The sequence below is a fragment of the Drosophila miranda genome, chromosome XR (genome assembly GCF_003369915.1).
Source record: "Drosophila miranda strain MSH22 chromosome XR, D.miranda_PacBio2.1, whole genome shotgun sequence".
Taxonomy (NCBI): domain Eukaryota; kingdom Metazoa; phylum Arthropoda; class Insecta; order Diptera; family Drosophilidae; genus Drosophila; species Drosophila miranda.
In genome coordinates, this window is record NC_046674.1 from 11,779,306 (window position 1) to 11,799,803 (window position 20,498).

Below are 20,498 nucleotides of genomic sequence, written 5' to 3' on the forward strand. Positions count from 1 at the left end.
TTTTTGCATTAATGTGTTTATAAAGCACACTTTTAAGGTATATAACGGGTTTCTACTGTTTTGTATGAAAGTTCTACAACTTATGGGCAACGCCAAGTCGATATGGTGCAATTAGGATAACAGAGAAATGTAATCTTTATAACCTTATGAATGGATGAGGTTCCCCCCCTTGATTATCGTTTGCAGCTATACAGCTGCCATGCCCCTTTGATAACAAAACCATACTAAAGAAGTATAGACCTCTCTCACTATCCTTGAATTTTTTTCCAAAAGGTTTTTATTGCAGCTCTCACTCTTTTCAATTGAAATGTAGTGGAATACGACGATTCCTCTGTGTGCATAATCATATCAAGAAAAACTTAAAGTGTTATCACTGCAGAATATTTGATTACCATTTAGAAATGATTCAGTCGTAGTTCTTAGCCAGGTCTTCACTCTTTTCAATGACCTGAGTGACCGTTCCACAGTACCTCCGGTACATGGCAGAGCTAGAAGAACTCCTTTTAAGCGAAAATCTAATCCGTAAGAGTTATTTTTGCATTGTGAGTACCACATATCTATGTATCTTATGTTTAATTCCGTGCAAAATGTATAAATCATAGCTTGCATTTAATTTTCAGTATAAGTTGGATAAAAAGGAGCTCAAAATGGTTGATTATTTTGGGCTTCAAGTCGTAGCCTTAACGAACATATTAGATGGTAAAGATGGCTCTCTGGTAATACATTGGGCACAATGTAAAAGGTGGATTTGATATATAGAGAATAGGTTTCCAGATTGTTGGCTGGTTAGGAAGTTAATTAAAGTTTATTTAGGAAAACACCGGCTGTTTATTCAAAACAAAAGGAAAAAATGCGGAGCGCATTTACCTTTAAATAATTCGTGGCGTAGTCATTTGAATCGAAACCCTATTTGCCATATACTTGGATTCTATGAATATGTCAATAAATGCCACATCAGCTGTAGAGCTTTAAGTATCTAAAACGTTCTGCATATGCGTGTATTTTTGTCTGTATTTTATCTGTATTTTTGGATTTCAAAAAGATTGTAAGGGGGAAAGCACAGCATAGCTACATATATAATGGAGAGAGATCGCTAGCTTACAACATTCCCGCTCGTTTAAGTCTCTAATGCTAACATATTTTTCACACGACCGTGTGTCAGAGTATACATTTATTTGGGACATATTTCCTTCGAATGAATGACACTTTGGAAATCTTTATAAAATCCTTAATTGTTAAAATATTGTGCAAAGTGAAAATTAAGACTTTTGTCTGATCAAGATTGATCAAGATCCATTTCAATGTAGCTTTCAAAGCCAACAAACTCTTCAGTAATTTGCATAGGGCTTTAGTAAAAATGGAATTAATTCGACAATCACATCATTTATAATACTAAATTTTTTTGGAAAAGCTGTGTAAATTAAATAAAAAGAAGGAAAAGGAACTTTGTGAGGCGTGGCAAGGACCGCGGTTCTACATTTATGCCCGATACTCAGTTAGTATGGTTGTTGTCTCGTTTCCCTCCGCCAGAGGGAGAGAGAAGGACTAAGCGCGTGGACGGGGTAGAGTAGCCACTGCAATTTCATTTCTTCCTTTTGGCTATAATAATGATCTGATCTGATCGAAAATCGGCAATCTGGTAGATATAGTTCTCTATGGTCCTGCGTTTTCGGTTCTTTTGTATCTTTAAATTGTGGGCGTCGCAGATTTTAGCCCTTTGTGGGGCCGGTTTCAAAATTTTGTATTCAGTATGATATCACATGATGTTTGGTTGCTCTAGCTTTAATAGTCTCTGAGAACTAGGCGTCAAGCAAGACGGACTGACGGAGAAACAGCCATGGCTACATCGACTCGTCTATTGATGCTGATCGAGAATATATATACTTGCGCGCGCAAAGTGTCCAGTGTGCTAGTTGATCTTGGTATCAACCCTGATTAACCAGGATCCAGTCCGTGTGAACTCGATCGAGTGTGCTTCGGTTGTAAAAGTAAGTATTAAGTGCGAAATGAGCAACAAGAGAAGGCTTTATGGGTTCGGAAACGTTTCCTTCTGGGTGTTACCCACCATAAATCGAATATACCCCAACAGTTTTGGAGTATCGGGTATAATTCAAGCATGCTAAAGTGGTACGTCCCTGAAGATAGATCCTTAGTTATTTTGGAGGTGCATAAAATAATAGGAAAAATGTTTTCCTTTCCAAATCCATTTAAATCAAAGGATTTATATTTATCAACGAAAGCACCTCATTGAACAGAAAATAAATTTGAACTGAATCAAAAATTCTGAGTATGTTTATTATATTGCCTATGATAAGAGCTTGTGGTTAGAGTACACCGGAGTTCTTTGGTTACTTTACAATCGGGAATTTCCTGGTTCAGTTTCTGTAAAACATTTATGATATGATTTTTTCATAGTACCTTTCGATCTGTGGATATTGAGATGATTTTTGTGAAATGTTTTCATTTTCCTGTTCATTACTACCACCTTTGATTTCAATTAGTTGTCAGCAACTGTACCTACCTAATTTATAATATGAGCATATTTTACAAAAATGTTCATATTAAAAGAAAATGTTATTAGTGTAAATATGTACATACATACACAAGACTATATCTTTGACATATGTATGCACATACGTACGTACATATGTATTTGTGGCCTTATATGTTAAAGCCTTCACACTCTCATATGTAAATATGTACATATGTACTTAGTACATGGAGAGAGGGAAAATGCTGGAGAGTATAAAGTACCCGAAGCGAAGGCAATGGGGCACGTACCACTGGCAATATTTCAGCGTCCGAGCGCGCAACATCAATGCCCAATGCCTGGGTTTTTCCCAGTAGCAAAAGTTACAACCCTAAGGGCACACAGTGCTCGTTGCCGTTGCCGTTGCCAACCCCAGCTTTCCGCATTATTTTCCAACCCCTATATGCATCCACACACACACACACACACACACACTCTCGTAGATACCTACGTATGTATCTATGTATGTGTCCGTATCTGTATCTGCGTGAAGCTGTGTGCCGCCGCCCGTATCTGTGTATCTGTGTGTGCAGAAGCTGCAGTCGCAGCCTCTGGGTTCGGCCCATTGTCTAGTAGTCCGCTTACGGGGCGGGGCTTCCGAAATATAAATGGCTGTAGCTGCTCTCGGCTCACTATATGCTACATGCACTACCAGATACACGGCACGGGCTCGCTCAAGTGGTATTGGTAGTACGGCTAACTATGCTCTCTTTACAGGTTTCGCTCGCTCTCTTGCGCTCTTTATTTGTGCTTCTGCTTCTGTAACGTGGTGCTCTCAGCATCTCAATCCGTGGCATGTGGCATGGATGGTTCTCTTTGGCGACGCGAGAGCGTAGAACCTGCTCCACGCGCCTTGTGTGTATGGCTCGAAGAGCTACCTACCACCACCCATACCACGACACAGATTCATCAAGCCAGCGAACGGGCTTAGGCTTTGGGCGTTTTTCCTATGTGTTTGTAAATAAGTCCATACATACACGGGTATATAGATATACGTATATGGGGTTGGAGGTGGGGAACGGCAACGGCAGCACCAACAGCACCAGCAGCAACGACAACGGCAGCAGCAGCGGCAGCATCAGCATCGCTGTAGTACATCCCCCGAAGGTTTTTGGGTCCAACCTGAAAATCCAACTTCAGTCGAAATATTACCGTCTGTGGCTGTGCAAAGGTAGAATTTTGTTTGCGGGTTTTTTCTTTTTCCACTGAATATTGTGCAGTGTGCAGTGTACTCGACATTTGACCGATTCCGATCGCGGTGTAACTTTTTTTTATGGAAGCCTTTGGATTGCCAACGATTTAACCCGACGCCACACGCAAATCTACGCAGTGTATTGATTGTACATACGAATAGATACGAGTGCTCGATAAGCAAATAGAAACTTTAAAATACGATACTCGTAAAGACTCGCAGTTGCCTTACTCAGTGCCAAAAATCAATTTTTAATAATTACTTAGTGATTGTACCTGTCAAAGTAACAGCAAAAAAAAAAAAAAAACGGAAACAAAAACAAAAACAAACACAAAAACAAAAACAACAAAAATACGGAGACAAATCTACGCATATGCATTCTATTTAAATCAAAGCACTATACTACTGTTACTTAAATAAAAATGCATATTTTACATCGCACTAACGACCATCAATTCGAGGATCAGAAGTTTATGATGGTAAGAAAAAAGTGGATAATTTTTTTGCATTGTTTTCTGGTTAAATAAAAGCATTAAGCTATTGTTTATTAAAGTTTTCAATCAAACATAGTACGAGTACGATGGTAAGTGGAGAAAATAGGGGCCACACATTCGTACTACTGTTAATTTATGTAAATAAAACCGCAAACATCACAGTGAAATCATCAGTTTGAGGATTCTGATCATTACCGTGGTAATAACAGGGTCGTGTCTGAGACCAAACATATTTAATTTGGTAGAAAATCTGTTGCGGCCTTTTGATAAGCTAAGGTCTCGCTTAAGATAATTCCACCGTGGACTGCAAAAGTGCTCTATGGAAATTATCCGTCATCCGAAATCTGCAAATTAACGTTGAGTTGAGCAACGCAAAGGCTACTCAAAATCAGATATTGAACCATCGAAGCCATGGGGCTGCGCCTGTTGATTGACACTCAAATTTCCTTGGGCACTTTCAGGCACGCAAGCACTTTGCCCAATTACCCGAACACACACTACACTGAGTGAACTCTGATTGCCATATTCACAGGCTGATTACCATTCTTGACTTCACCATTCTAGCAGCAAAGATAATGACCAATTTATAGTAGAGCCCACTTTAAGTCCGTATGCCGCATTTTCCTATCTCATTCGGAGGTTAAAGGACTTTAACTTTATATTCCCACTAAAAATTCGGCTCCCAAACAACCAGATTCCCGCAAAGTTTGAAAACTTTAAAATACTTTTCTTGTTGTCAACAAAGTAGAAAGCTCCGCGCATTTTTAGGGCCTGGAAAAAACACCGTCACGGACCGCATAAATGTAGGAGCCAGGCCTCGCGGTAGTCTTTTATTGACATTCTCGTATATGTTTTCTATTCAATTTGAGAGTTACAAGTAAAAGTTACTAAGAATGTTACTCCTAGACCTCGCATAGTTATTAAGATCGGCTTTAATAGACCTGATTTTTTTGATCATGAGAAGGGTACTGGCATTCGCGAAATGGAGATTTGAGACCGTCTCACACATCACACAGGAGGCGAGCCCCCCTGCGCATTCGCTTTTCTCGTGCGCCAACCCCCGGCTCACTCTCTTATATACAAATAAGAGTACAACTTCGGGCGACCACCCAAAACTTGTTCTATAATAGTTAGATAGTTTTCCTTGTTTTGATTGTAATTCTTTTCCTAGTGACTGTTTTTCTAGATCGTTAATTGCGTGATTCGGACTGTATGTATAGTAAACAAGAACTGATACTTCACAAATCAAATGTGGTTCCCACAGTACCTACACAGTAACTACTTTCGTTCATATGGAGCGAAGGACGGACATCCTATGAAATAGGTCGACTGTTGAGGCCATGCGAGAATTTAAATGTATACTTTAGGGGTCGGTCGGAAAAAAACAAGCCACCAACCCCTACACTCTCAGAGTATTCCGAGTATAAAAACACTTTTTCCCACTCGAACTTAGCTGGCTCCCGGTATGCCACACCGACGGCTAAGGAGTGTGTAAATCTAAGAAATAAACCAAAAAATAATACTGCTCCAGAACAGCCTCCTCTTTGGCAAATGCTGGAAATGCGTGGGTACATGCTGCCCCATTTAATTAGCAAAATTATATGGTGCATCTGTCTTCCAAGAACTTTTTTGATGCCAGATAAAAAATAGGGCAATTTGCGGGGCAAGGGCCAGAGATCAAAACAAAAACACAACAAAGAGGTTGAGCAAAAGTCATCGCCCACAAAAATCACCATGCTCGCCCTCAAATGGGTATGCCGAGTATGTTGGCATTAGCTTTGGTTAGCCCCGCATGCTGCATGCTGCCTAAATCAGGTAAAATCTGACTGGGACACTCGCGTGATGCGTTGCCAAAATAATTTATGAGATCGGACCGCAACACATCGTCAATTTGCGTGCGGTGCCCGACTGAGAAATAATGCCATATAGTTCGGATCTGCGTTCCAGAAATGTTCCCATCACGGTTTTTAAAATATCAATAAAAAAGATTTAGGCTTTGAGCTTTTTTATACACAGCACAGCGCTTGATCTGTAGTTTATGTAAAAGATTTATCGGCTTCACTCTGATTTATTGAATAATTTCTTTATAATTTATAATAATTATTCAGGTTTTCAGTATGCAGCCCACATAAATATGAATAAAAAGTATTGCTTCACACACCCGCTACTCCGATTCTTGAATATATTTTACCAAGATTGAAACATTTTGACGTTAGTTCGTTTCGGTTTCATACATTTCTCGGTGCGGGTTTCGTTTTCAAGCGTGACTCGTTTGAAAATAAGAATAAACACAAAAAACAGAGAATCCTTTTTTTAAGTAAAGTGGACGGCCAATAACTTTGATAATCTAACAATAAATCTTAGCCCCAATGGCCTTATAGAATACTATATAGATCGGCAAAAATATACTTAAATTGTTGAGTAATTCTCTTGACAGAAACATTTCTATGGTTATGAATTCCGTCTATACGGCAACTGTCTTGTTTGCTATCAAGTACTTGTACACGTATCTGATAATATTCTGAATATCATAACACCAACTACATATGTATGTGCATATGTTTGTTCAGTTACTTATCGCAAGGCCAAAGCATAAGGAAGAGGCTGACGTTGAAGGCTATATACATATTAGTATTAAATTTCTATATAGTCCTAAACTAGCTCTAGCTCTAGTAGTCTTATAGGTACAGTGATTATGACAATACAACCAAACGCGATTCCAATGCACTGTCGCTTATCTGTACTCAATTTTTTAGTATATTCGCAGTCGACTTTTAATGGCTTACATTTACCGGAAATGTGCTAGCAGTTTTAACCAAAACATTTTATGCTGATCTGGTGTGAAGGTGCAAGACACAGATGCATATGCATATATGTATGTGTACATATGCTTATTCGTTTACTCCTTTCATTTCGCAGTGATAAAGGAGATGTGTAGAATCTTATAAATCCACTCTAAAACATTTCCGTTCATACGCATCAAAATTGATTTCATTTGGAAAGAGGAAATTAAAAAGTCCAACAAAACTAAATTGATTGGCAAGATATATGTAAATGTTCATAACGTGGCCACGATCCACCAACGAAATCAAGTGTCGGAACGTCGACAACGTGAACTGAACGGCGTGTGTTAGGCTCGTGGCAAAGGAAGGAAGCAAGCCAACATTGCTGTTGCTTTGTGCTGCGTTGCGTTGCGTTGGGTTGGGTTGGCTGTGTTCCTCCGCAATATTGGCCGGCATAAGGTATAAGGTACCGACATGAAGTAAAAGGAAGAGTCCAGCCAGGGCTGGACGGCGACCCAACAAATGGACTGCAGTTGGTGGGGCTTGCTTGCGCTTGCTTGCTGCTGACGTTCAAGCCGGTCTTTGGGACTCTGATTGCAAACGGCCGGAGCTAAGGCCTACCTGTAAGGCTTGCTGGCTGGCTGGCTGGCTGGCTGGCTGGATGGCGATGGCTGGCTGAGTAGTGATTCTGAGGCTCATTCTTCTATTCGTCATTTGTACGCTAGAACACCGACCCAGTCGCAGGTTCTGGGCTCGAGCTTGCTCCTCCAAGCTTCGCAAATACCCAGCAGGTTTAATACATTTATGAATGAGTTTTACTACTTCATTAAGGCCAGTGGCCTGCTTCGTCATGGCTTTGTGGCATATGGAGCGGGCGAGCGAGTAACACTGCTCTGTCTGTTGCAGGCGATTGGAGCGCGTGCTTAGCCAAGGATCAGCGTGGAATGGAATACCTGGATCGCAATAAGCAAAAATCGATTATCGTTCGTTGCACATTTCCATTGTTGTGAATATTATATTTAGTGTTTGGAAGCTTCCTCTTAAATTCGTTTAATTTATAGCCCAAAAAACGCACTTGGCCCTTCCGACGGATCCAACTTGCAGTTCCAATAACCGGCAGCACCGGACATCGAACCACATACATACACATGTAATATAAATGGAAATGAATATATTTTAAGAGTCCAGCGCACCTTGGAACAGACCACAGTTTCGAGGACTTAAGCCTAAAGTGGGTCCAAGTGTTGTGTAAATGTTTACAGTTCCTTCCACAAGGAGGAGAAACAGACTGGCCATAAATTGATGCTTGTTATGATTAATGATATAAATATTATCACAATATTAGCATTTCTTGTTCTAACAAGAAACTTGGTCAGCATATCCTTCTGGCTGTGACTCCAGGTACGACTCCGATCCTGGCAGCCGAAAGACAAGCCCCCCACAATCCCACCACCACTTAACTTGACAGCGTAATTAAAAAGTCGTGACCATGCGTTGAAGCCAAGGAGCCTCGCTAAATATTAGGGCATACTCGTTTTATATGTCGTATTATAATTGGCGGTATTCAGGGGTCTGGCACAGGTAGCGCGAAAAGAATGCGAAAAACGCGCGCACCGTAGTATTTTTTGTACCATACTCGTACGTGTATCATATCTTCGCTGAGGAGGAATGATTTGGTGCCGTAATTTCAGTAATAGCAGCAGTTGGGATCGACGTCAATTCCTGGCTCCTGCTACTGTATAAGTATTCAGAATCATTACGTCATCGGCAAAGAATTTGAACGTGCTTGCTCCCGATCTTATGGTAGCCACGTGCTAATTAAATTATTATTTGCAGCTAAGGGATTCATTTCTTTTTTGCGCATTTTCAAGGGTCATCATAATTTTGACTAAAAGCTTGCTGCTGTGCTATGCAGAGAAGGCAGCATTTCCGAAACTGCTAAAGACAAACGAGCAGTATAAATGTGTTGTGACAATATTAAATGTTTCCGTGAATTAAGAAAAGAAACTTCCAGCTCCGAATGGTGCCAAACAAATCAACACACATCTTTTGACACCTTGGCAGGTGAAAATGTGTTTGTAGCTCTGTCCGATGGTTTCTATGCCCGTTTTGTGGAGGGTCATAAAGATTTATTACGCTTTGATTGTAAAAACAGGAACGTATATAAGTCAAATTCACCAGGACTGAGTCCCATTAATATCTTTGTAACATACATTTGTTTAAATCCAGAGTTCTTTGCTGCCATAGGAACACAAAAACTTCAGCCCTCTCCCACTCTATGTACTCAATATATGTATACATATGCATGTACATGTGTCGTAAATTAAGGTGTGAGGGAGGATTTGTAAAAAATGACTTAAAAATGATATACAATTCCCGCTTTTCATTTTTTAAATTTATTTTATCCAGTAATAAAAGTGTTCTGAAATAAAGCGCCTGAAGTAAAAAGTAACTTATTTCAGCAACCGCTCAATCCTTAGAATGGATCTCTATTATATCTTTTTCTTCCTTGTATCCTTCTCCTGTCATCTTAAAGCTTATGGATTGGCTTGAAGATTTACTTGCAGATCTTAGCTCTTTACTTACCCTCGGATTGTAATTTTATTTAGTTGTATCATTAAATGCTTGGATTCCCAAAGATAGCCCATATTTCTGGCGGCCGAAGCGATGCAGGCGCATCCATTGCGCTACTCAAGTATACATACATATGTATACTCAACTACTCCACTACTCTCCAAAACAGTCAAGCGCCCTCGCAAGAAGGGTTCGGGACTCCTTTCTCGATTGTCGTAATTGTCGCAGCGGATCGGATGTGCTTCTACAGTAGCTGGACTTGGGGCTATGGATTCTTTGGCTGTAGTTTGTCTCTCCGTTAGGTTAGCTGCATGAAGACCAAATCCTCTTTTACTGGAAAGTGTCTATTTCCTTTTTCGCCGATAGTCAAAATTGGCTTTGCTCTCGATCCAATTGACCCCGGTGCCGCGCCTTTGTAGAGGAATGGCAATACAGTATTATTTAGATGTCGGGCGTCTTGTTGTAGCCCATGCGGCGCAGGTCGTGCTCATCGTATAAGTGAATGCCGGCCTCCTTGGCCAGATGCTGGCTTGGATTCAGCTCCAGTTCGTATTTCTCGCCAATTTATGCGCCGACGGAGATCTGTGAAGGTCCCAAGATTGTTATCGCTATAAACTGCAGCACAATGGCCACCAGCCGGTGTTTATCATCTGCGGCCTCAGGCCCACGGGATGCACACGGACGTTGTACAGATGAGCTTCCTTGTTGGTCCTGCCGACCTGTTGAACAGCTCCGTAGCGGTTCCATGCGGTGTACTTCAAGCTGCACAGGATTTTCCTTTTGTCGCCTTTTGTTGCACATATATAAATAAAACGGTTTTTACATTGCAATAATTCTGTTACATGGCAACTACACAGAGGTGATTTTGCAACGCCCCCTGGTGCTACCATCTTACAGAAAACCCGTTGGAGGGCGTCAAAAGCGGAGTTTACGTCTTATCTACGTCTTGTAAATCAAAATGTTACTGACGTAACTGGTTTGGGCTGCTTCAAAGTCCGATGGATTCCGATGGAGCAGGAGTCGGCAAGGCCCTATCTTACTACGAAAGTGCGCCGCTGCGGAGCTACCGCTCACGTCTACTTTTATAACTGTGGTTGGCACCAAACAATGATCCGTTTTGTTTGCAAACAAACGCAAACAAATCATGTGAATATATACGTGCTGACCCCGGCGATAGAGCAATTAATTACTAGACATTTATTCTTTATGAAAAATGTCACCTTTTTATTCCCGATACTGAAAGAGTATAGAGGCACATATGTATATTGAATTTGGGGTGAAAATAGATGTGTGTAACCCCTAGAAGAAAGGGTTTTCGACCCCATAAAGTACATACATTCGTGATCGGCATCATCAATAGCCGAGTCGATATAGTCATGTCTGATTGTCCGTCAGTCCGTCTTACTTGACGCCTAATTCTCAGAGAGCAACCATATTTTGTGTCCAAACTCCTGTGATATCACATTCTTGCAGGTGCATTTTAAAATTTCGGAACGCCCTATTCCGCCGCCACAAGGACGAAAATCTATGGCATACACAATTTTGAAGATAGAGGAAACCAAAAACGCAGCATCACACCTAGTAGAGTGTTGAATCTGAATCAGATTGGATCATTATTATAGCCAGAAAGAAAAATGAAGCTGCAGTGGCTACGCAACGTCTTCCACGCGCTAACTCACTCTCTCTTCCTCACTCTTTGAGTGTGCGCTCTGCAGAGGGGAGCGAGATAAAACGGCTGGAGTTGTTGTGAGAATGAGGAAAGAGAGGCAGATGTAAAACTATACTACCTAAGTATAGGGACAAACGTAAAGCCGCGACTCTTGCCACGGCTTACATCGTTCCTGCTCGTTTATGTTATTATGTAACATAAGCGGGGAGTAGGGTAGAGGTAGAGGTAGAGTTTAATTTGCACAGAAATTAAATCATCTGCAGAAGTATTTGTATGTACTTATGTAAATACTAACATAATTCAGGTACATATAAAATGGTTCATCAACTTTTCAAGGCATTATAAAGAGCGGGTATGGAAGAGTTCAGATAGAGTAATTTACCTAAGTGAACCTTTAAGTCCTTGATTCAAGGTCTAGGTTTTTTCCTATCGCCAATCCAGGAAAGCTATAGCGAGACCCTGCAGGTGAATGTTATATACGTTATACGTTTATTATATTTCATTTGGCTCCACCCATGGCATATTACAAAATTTAAGCTTTTGCGGCCCACAAAGTATGTGAACAAGTTTAGTTGATCTATATTGCCACATATCCTCCATTGTACGCGTTTTACTCCGTGAGTTAAGAAGCTACAAATGACAAGATTTGGCTCATAATATTTCTTCCTACGTACAAACGAACGTCGAACGTCCGGATCGCAAGCCTATGCCATAGAAAGTTGCCTTAGAAGGTTTATCGAAACTAGAGAATACTCAAAGGTTTTTACTAAATTGTTTTGGATGGGTTTTACTTTAATTTAGCATCTTAAAAGAACAAATGATCATTTCAACAATCTACCGAAAATGCGGGAAATCTTTGCTTCTTCTGTGCTTCTGTGAAACAACCTGACTATACCATACTGTGACTTTACTATCCTGCAGTCAATATTTAGGTGCCATAGCTTAATCAGAAATTTAATACAGCAGCACCATGGATCATTCTTCGTGTTCAAGATTCTGGTGGAAATTGAATTACTCTCTGCTAGGGTATATACGAATCACATTGGACTAGGAACTGTAATAGGTTGGCTTGAAAAGTGAACCCTGATTTCGGAGTCAAAACTCTTTTAATGGCAATTGATCATTCGCAAGTGGATAACATTTCATTAGAATACCAAGTGAAGTGCGCATTTATGTATAGAGATATACATACTCGTACATACCGACATACGCGTATGTGAACAGATATGTGTATGGTGTATGGTGTATGGGTCCCAGAGGTATGATTGCCGTTCTGAACACACTTGAGGTGAAACTATTTCGACCTGCTCAACAGCTTCCAACTGTCTACCTGTGCCTTCAAAACCAGATAGTCAACCAGCTAACAGACCATTCGAACCTTTATAATTTATTTATCTTTATCTTGAATTACGCCATGGGAGTATTGACCAGGGTAAGTCTGTAAATTTCAGCATATTCATGTCGGGCAAAAGCAATAGCAATAGCAATAGCAAACAATGGAGTATAATTCTGAGTTTCATGTGATTGAAAACTAAGAGTTTCCAATCGAACAATTAATAATAAAGAACAAGAAGAAAATAAATAAATAAATAATAATAACAGCAAAAAGACAAAGTTTGGAATAAAGCACAGCCAAACCAAACAGTCGCCCGCCCCGCCTCGCCTCGCCTCGCCACGCTCACTCCTCACTCACATTCGCCGGCGAAGGGTCAAAAGCATTGCCCAAAGAGCCACGCATCCAGTTACTCCGATACTCGTAGAGACCGGGGCCAAGACAAGAGTCTGAAGTCGCCACTTTGACGGTATTGAGTGACGGCAACCGTCGAGAATAAGCGAGTATAAGCGGGACGGGACCCGATGGATGAGCATGCGGCTACCAAAAATTAATTTCAATTTAGAATACAAACAGACATGACATCTACGCAAACTATGCAAACTTCGACCCTAGATATTCTAATATTATGGTATGCATAAAAACCATTGATTACAACTGTTCTACTTAATCGAAAAACAGTTAGAGAGAAAAATTATTCAAGAATAGGGCTATGATGGAGTGGCCACGTTCATACTCGTGTGTATTGACTGGGATTTGTCTTATAATTAGACCCAAGCACGATTATTTCGGAGAGTATGCGAGAAATCTCTTGGAAAGACGAAGAAACCTAGCCCAACGCCGAAAGTCGAAAGCCGAATATTCAGGCAAAACAAAAGACAACCGGTTTATCTGTATTCTTGGATATTCTATTTGATGTTGGCAAATGACAAGATAATCCAAAGTAATCAATCAAAATTATTTAAATTTATTAAGCCACAATAAACTTGAGCCCAATTCGCAATTGCCACGTTCTTAGGCCGAAGCTGTATCCAAAGCCTGACATGATCGCTGCCAAGAAGGTCTATTCTATTCCCCTGTTGAACCCAACAATCAAGATTATTGGAGGGTCATTTACACAAAAATATACCCAACATATTTGTACACGAAAGGCTTCTCAGTTCACAAAAATATGGCATGAAGATTTATTTACTTACAAAAGAATTATGCAGTGACGAAGCTATGGCAGTACAGTAGTCTGATTCGATCTAATTGGAGAAGCGCGCACCAATTCGACTTCTCTTGGGGCTCTCTCTTAATAATAAACTCCTTTTGGCCTTTTTACAAATTTTAAACATTCAAGTAAATTCAAAGTGCCGTCGGCGTAACAAAAAGTCAATAGTACTGCAAATAGATTGAGAATCTACAACAGTTTCGTTCCGGTGTTTGGTCCAGCAACGAGGATCTTCTTCTGAGTTGGTTGTTGTCGCATATCCTTTAAATAATATTTGTGCCACAAATGCGTCCAATTACAAAGCAAGTTCAGGGAATGCGGCATAGTTGCGTCGGGTTAAGGTTTAAGTACGAGTCTGTCACCAGCAGAGTCCACGCATTCCCCTTAACTACTGGAGAGTGTATATTTCGCTGATTAAACTATAGCTCTAATAATATGAATATGTTCATATGTAATTGAATGCGCCATCAATTTGACTTAGTGAATTAAAGCGATGCGAATTTGAGGAAATGGAGAGTATGGACCATACTCAGGGCCGGCCTTGTTTGGTTGCACTAGGAGAAATGCCTTATTTGGACCACAATGCCTTTAGCTCTTCAATACGGTCCATACATCTGTACATATGCACATTTGCAATTGAATAAACATGTTCAGTTTCTGAAAACCTCAAGCTTTTGTGTCAAATTACTGTCATTCTTTTTCCGCAATCTTCGGACACAATGAGGAATTAAGAAGCTGGTGAATGTAATCAACTAGGAGTATCCATCCTGTGCCCCGACCCTCCGACCCTCCGCCCCACCGACCCAGCTGAAAATCCATAATGTATTTATTTGGCTTATACTTACACCAATGTAAATAAGAGCTAAGAATCGTAATCAAATGGCACGAAAAGAGCACCATACTTAGTTCCATAGCATTTGTCAAATTTTAAGAATCAATAACCGCATTCATGGATAATGTTGCGCCGTCTTATCGTGTGAATCTTGTATTGACACTGTATCCGGGATATTCAAAGGCCAAACGGATGGGGGACAAAGTAAAATGTCTTGCGATATCAAGCCCATTCACTAAGCTGGCTTCCGACTTCACCCTTTATCCTGCTTCGTACACATATTTGTACAATACATTTAAGGTTTTCCATAATCACAATGAGACCTCTCCACAGCAATTCCTTAACAACAACTCCTTAAACCGAACTCTAACGGTAGCATAGCACACATAGCACATCGTAACGTAGCGTCGCGCCGCTTTGTGACGACTCCACGAATCAGCGCCACCGAAGCGAAGCTGACGTCGACGGTGGTACGTTGGTACGTTGGTACGCTAGTACGCTTACAATATTTCTGCCTTTTTGGCACACTGCCGAGACTAGTTATCATTTCGCGTTCGTCTTTCATGGAATAGGGTTCTGTTCTTGCCGTCGGATCGGGCAAAAGCGCGTGTCGATATCTGATTGTTCCTCGCCTGGCGACCCACGTGCGAATGTGTTCAAAAAATAAAAATAAAATGATGATACTAAATTGCTTGGACTAATTCAATTTCGAAGCAAAAATTGAAGGCCTTTGTTAAAGGCATGAATTAAATAACTTCAAATAAATAAAAGTGCGTGCCTAATTATTTTGTATAAGTGAAGTTTTTTTGAAGTTGAATATGATAACATGACTTTAGCTTATGTGGATATGCCAGCGGTTCATGTTCAGGTATTTTTCAGAATCTGTTTAGAAGGTTTGGCATCATCTCAAGTGTATCTTACCGCAAAAAAACAAAAGCCTAAGTGCCTTTGGCCAGCCCTAGACACGGACATTGAATGATTCCATCGTGTGTTGATGCTACATCTTTTTTTGGTGTCGGAAAAGCTATATCTTTGTTCTTTATGCGTAATAGTAACGAAAGAGTGTCTCTCCGAAAGCTTTTTGTGATTGTATCTATGGCTATGTATATGAAATATGATAAATGTAGTGCACAAATATCTAATGGAACTACAGGAAGTATTTGATGACGCTCTGACAATGTGAGGATTGGGAATGAGGTCTCATTTCTTGCAAAAAATATTTTATTAAAACATTCTCGTAAGTTGATTGTAACAATTATCCGATCGTAACACACTTACCAAGATTAATAGAAAAGGTCCCTTTGTAATTGAGCAAAAGTGAAAAAGTCGAGCGGAGATACAGATAAATCTATACCGACTAGGCTAATCATTCTGTACAAAAATATGCCCTATATGTGGCCAGAAGCACTTCCCTCTGCTTGCATACATTGCACCACATTTAATTTGTAACATTGGAGCCTAAAAACAATTAAATGAACATCCCATATGCATGATTTCGGTAGTACAAATAATATATACCATACATATCTCTCTCCATATCCGAAGCAAAAAAAGGTGTCTCAAAACGTGAAAAATCATATTTTTTGACGGTGATCAGACGTTTCCCATCGGTAATGGGTTGATCTATGAATACACAATATTGCTTCAATTACCAAGTACCAGCTGTACAAAACTGAGTCTATTACTTCAAATATGTATATCCCTCTAAGCCTGGCACAACATGCAGCAGGTCAAATTTTACTCGGGAAATAACACATATTTTGTGCACATGGAAATAAAAAGTAGATTTAAAATCTTCTGAGGGCTTTTAAAACTTCTTCACGTAATTGGTGTGGTTGTTATTAACAGCTAAACAATATTTAATTAATGTAAAAGCTCTTAGTTTTGTTGCTAATGTGAAAAATATAATAAGTGTCTCAAGACACTCTTACGTGTTAGAGGGATATCTCGATATGTGTACATATGTATAGTGGGTAATATAGTGGGCAGAATATTCCGTATAAATTAAGAACACAATTTAAATGTTTTCCATAGGCTTGCGTAATGTTAAGCCTTTTTTGCGCAAAACAAGTTGATTCCTTTCTTGCTTGCACTAGCTCACCGATTCTCATTGCCATGATTTGTTCCATTTGTATCAGGAGCGCCTTAGTGGACATGGGAGTCTAGGATTGTCCAGCAGCAGCGCGGCTTACACGACCCATTCCGGAGGGCACACAGGTAGAAGCGGTCCGGCCACCGGGCATAGTGGACACAGTGGTACTCATGGGTCAGCAGCTACCATGCATCATCAATCACTTCAGTCCGATTTTCAGCCTCCGTATTTTCCGCCGCCGTTCCACCATTCCACGCAAAGCCCTCCTCAGCAACAGGTAAGTTATCATCTCTATCGAACTAATTCAAGTATTTCCAAAGTTATTTAGATATCTGAGTACTTGCAGAATCACGGTGCCCTCGAATACCTGGGCACGGATCCGTATGGTCAGCCTTTGTCATCGTTACACCACGCCCCCCTCCATCACTACAATCAGTTGGCGGGCCTGAGGTCGACGCAAGATCAACTTGGGATTCACAGAACCCACAGAGAGGCGGAGCTGCAAGGACATGTTGTAAGTAAAGCAAATTAATACTGACAATAAAGCAGTTTCCGTGCCTCATTCAACCTTTCGTAAATTTAAGAATTTTTTCCTTCCCTTCGCATTATTCTTGCATACTTTGCTACATTCTTGGCTTCGCAAACCCAAGGGAATTTCCAAGGGAAGAAGTTGCCCTGCCCCCTTCTATAGAAGTTTGAAGTTATTTTCTAACAAATTCCATTCGAGTGCATTAAAAAAATTATCCGCTTAAATATGCCAAAAATGTTCTTGAGAATATACAAAACCATCTTGCAAACAACGATGGAAATTCCTATCCCGCAGAAGGGTGACTATACTCAAAATTATGAGTATTTTGCTGGCGAAGCTCTGCCATGCAGTAAAACGCATCATTTCTGATACGAAAAGGCGTATCCTCGCAGGCACTTGTGCGCATCTGTACGCCAAAGACGGCTCATGTACGAGGATATACATACAACACTTTACAAAAGTATGTGTGCAAGCCGGTTCGCATTATTCCCAAGGCCCTGGGATTGGCTAGGCTCCTTCAACCCCTTGGCAAATTAAAGACTCGATGTATCGTAATCTGGCAATTATGGTCATGGTTCTCAAAATTTACTTAGCAGAGACCGACGCAACTTTGTCCGCGTACGCAGATGCTGATGCAGATGCATGTGTATGTAAAATGTAGTCATTTTTGTATCCGAGAAGTACCGCGGATGTACTCGAATTTAAGAGGAAACGTTTCCGACCCATAAAGATGTGATGCCCTGCCAGTTGAAGTTTGTTTCACACACCTCTTTCCGCCCCCGAAAATCGAGAAAAACCAGTTGTATCCACAACATTCTTTCGTACATTATATAAATAAATAAATTGTCTACAAACAAACCGCTTTGCTTCCGTAGTATTCGCCAAATATCCCTGCTACTAAACGGCTTCTTTTTCAATGAGCGCTTGAAATATTTTTTTATTTTGTATATTTTTACAGTCCCAGCTGGCTCATGGATTTCCGTACACAGATAGAAGAGGCGACTACAGCAGTGCAATATCGGCAGGAGCAGCGCATGGAACCCGAATCGGCCATGAACATGACTCCCTGGCCCTGCATCAAGCGCTGCAAAATGCTGTCGACGATGTGCAAGCACCTGCCATAGATGACAACGTAGCCTTCATGTCAGACCTTCCACTAATAAAAAGTAAGATTAATCAAATAATTAATAGTAATAACTATTAGATTTCCCAAAAGCGGGTAGTACCCAAGAGTCTATAAAGCTGAACAGGAACCATATCCTGATTAAAATCCTAGCCATGTCCGTCTGTTTATCCTAGTTTATATTTCTTTAAACGTCAATTGAATAGATGTAGCTAACATCCAGGTTTTGTTGACAAATTTTCAAAGATTCAACATCGGGCAACAGGATGAAAGCGGAGATTTCAGGCCTCATCCGTTTGACTTTTCGAAAAGAGATTTTTAACATGAATTTACTAGGATGTATGTACATTGAAAACATTTCAATTATTGACTTTAAGTAAAACATTGCAAAGGCATATTGCTCCAATACATTGTACATACATATGTACATACAAAATCATTGAGGCGTATAGAAACAACAAAGTATGCATATGTAAAGGAGTTATGTACTTATGTACGAGTACCTTACGTTTTTGAGCTTGTAAGTACCGCAGCACATCATACTGTGAGCAAGGCGGAACCTTGAACACACCTAAATAACAATGAATGACCAACCCTCAAAACGAATGATGTTATGAAATAGAATCTTGCCCTTCTAATTGGCAGGATTAGGGTAAAATGATCCCTACGTCCTGCGCTCACACTTTGCCATTGCCGAACAATCACAACAATAGTAATAATAATATATTTCCTTTACAATGAACAATATATGTATGTACATGCGTGCACTCGCAGACGTACAAATATGTATGTCTGTGTACCCCATGCTCATGTTCCCGTCCCCCGTACGAATGTGTAAACTAATTTTGAGGTTTGAATTTTTGTGTTGCGTATTTTTCTAGGCATGAAAAGCGGTAAAGATGCAGGGAACATTGGTTCTGGTTCCCCCAGTGAGGTATTCTGTGCAGTTCCTGGTCGCCTTAGTCTCCTATCGAGCACGTCGAAATATAAGGTCACCATTGCGGAAGTGCAACGAAGACTGTCGCCACCCGAATGTTTAAACGCCTCCTTGTTGGGCGGAGTTCTTCGAAGGTACGTTGTTTATGCCCATGAGTCTCAATGAGTGCCATCCATGAATACGTCTCTTTACTTAGGGCCAAGAGTAAGAACGGAGGGCGTTTGCTAAGGGAGAAGCTTGAGAAGATCGGCTTGAACCTACCCGCGGGAAGGCGAAAAGCGGCTAATGTGACGTTGCTAACGTCTTTGGTGGAGGGAGAAGCAACCCACTTGGCCAAGGACTTTCACTTTGTTTGCGAGACGGAATTCCCGGCTAGGCAGTTGGCGGAGTACATTGTGCGTCATCAAACGGAGCCAAATGATTCATATCGACGAAAAGAGCTCATCCTTCATTCCCAGCAGGTAAATACATTGGTTTTATGACAGATACTCGTAGATCAGTGCTCATTCAATACTCTATAAATAACCTACAGATTACAAAAGAGTTAATGCAGATCTTAAGCCAAGATCGGACTACTCATTTTGGAACAAGATCACAGCACTTGTTGGAGCCGTCGATGCAGCGTCATTTAACACACTTTTCACTAATTACGCACGGGTTTGGATCACCCGCAATAATGGCCGTTCTGCATGCTTTCCAGGTAAGAATCGGCATCTGCTGCAAGCGGTACGTTTTAGTGGTAGCTAAATGTGATATTTTCTCTTGCAGACATTTTTGAATGAATCATTAAACTATTTAGAAAAGCTATATCCTTCGAATGGAGGTGGCATGGTGTCGTCATCATTGGACAAAAGTAAAATGGACAACGAAAAAAAATGATAGGCCTAGTGTATATTGCCACAGATAAAAGCAAATAGTATTTTAAGGATAACTTTCAATACGTTAGATACGGCAACCATAAAATAATAGCATACCTGTAAATTAATTTATTTAGCTAAGGTGTAAATTATTCAATTTTTTTTGTAACTTAATCAGTAATTTTAATGGAAAATATTCAAATCTATAATATACATCTAATTTATTTAGAAAACAATGCATCGACTCTTTACAACTATTAAAACGAGATGATCTTTAAAAATAAATTCATTTGTAAGTAGAGATGATTAAAAAGTATTCATTTTTAATTTTCTATGTAAC

The 20,498-nt window shown here is 40.3% G+C and overlaps 1 protein-coding gene across 6 annotated transcripts in view; it reads left to right on the plus strand.

The window, feature by feature from the left end:
* Positions 1-20,439, plus strand: part of LOC108153476 (transcription factor AP-2-epsilon) — a 29,997-nt gene extending 9,558 nt beyond the window's left edge. The window contains exons 1-8 of one of the 6 annotated variants that reach the window (XM_017283510.2): positions 4,145-4,201; positions 16,759-16,989; positions 17,041-17,226; positions 18,200-18,407; positions 19,246-19,435; positions 19,498-19,762; positions 19,834-20,001; positions 20,070-20,439. In XM_017283510.2, the coding sequence (XP_017138999.1) occupies positions 4,145-4,201; positions 16,759-16,989; positions 17,041-17,226; positions 18,200-18,407; positions 19,246-19,435; positions 19,498-19,762; positions 19,834-20,001; positions 20,070-20,180 (1,416 nt within the window). In that variant the 3' untranslated portion in view covers positions 20,181-20,439. Of the gene's footprint in view, positions 1-4,144; positions 4,202-15,181; positions 15,489-16,758; positions 16,990-17,040; positions 17,227-18,199; positions 18,408-19,245; positions 19,436-19,497; positions 19,763-19,833; positions 20,002-20,069 lie in introns of those variants that run through there. The other 5 variants (XM_017283512.2, XM_017283511.2, XM_017283515.2 and 2 more) reach the window with 5 other exon arrangements.
* The last annotated feature ends 59 nt before the right edge of the window (positions 20,440-20,498 follow it).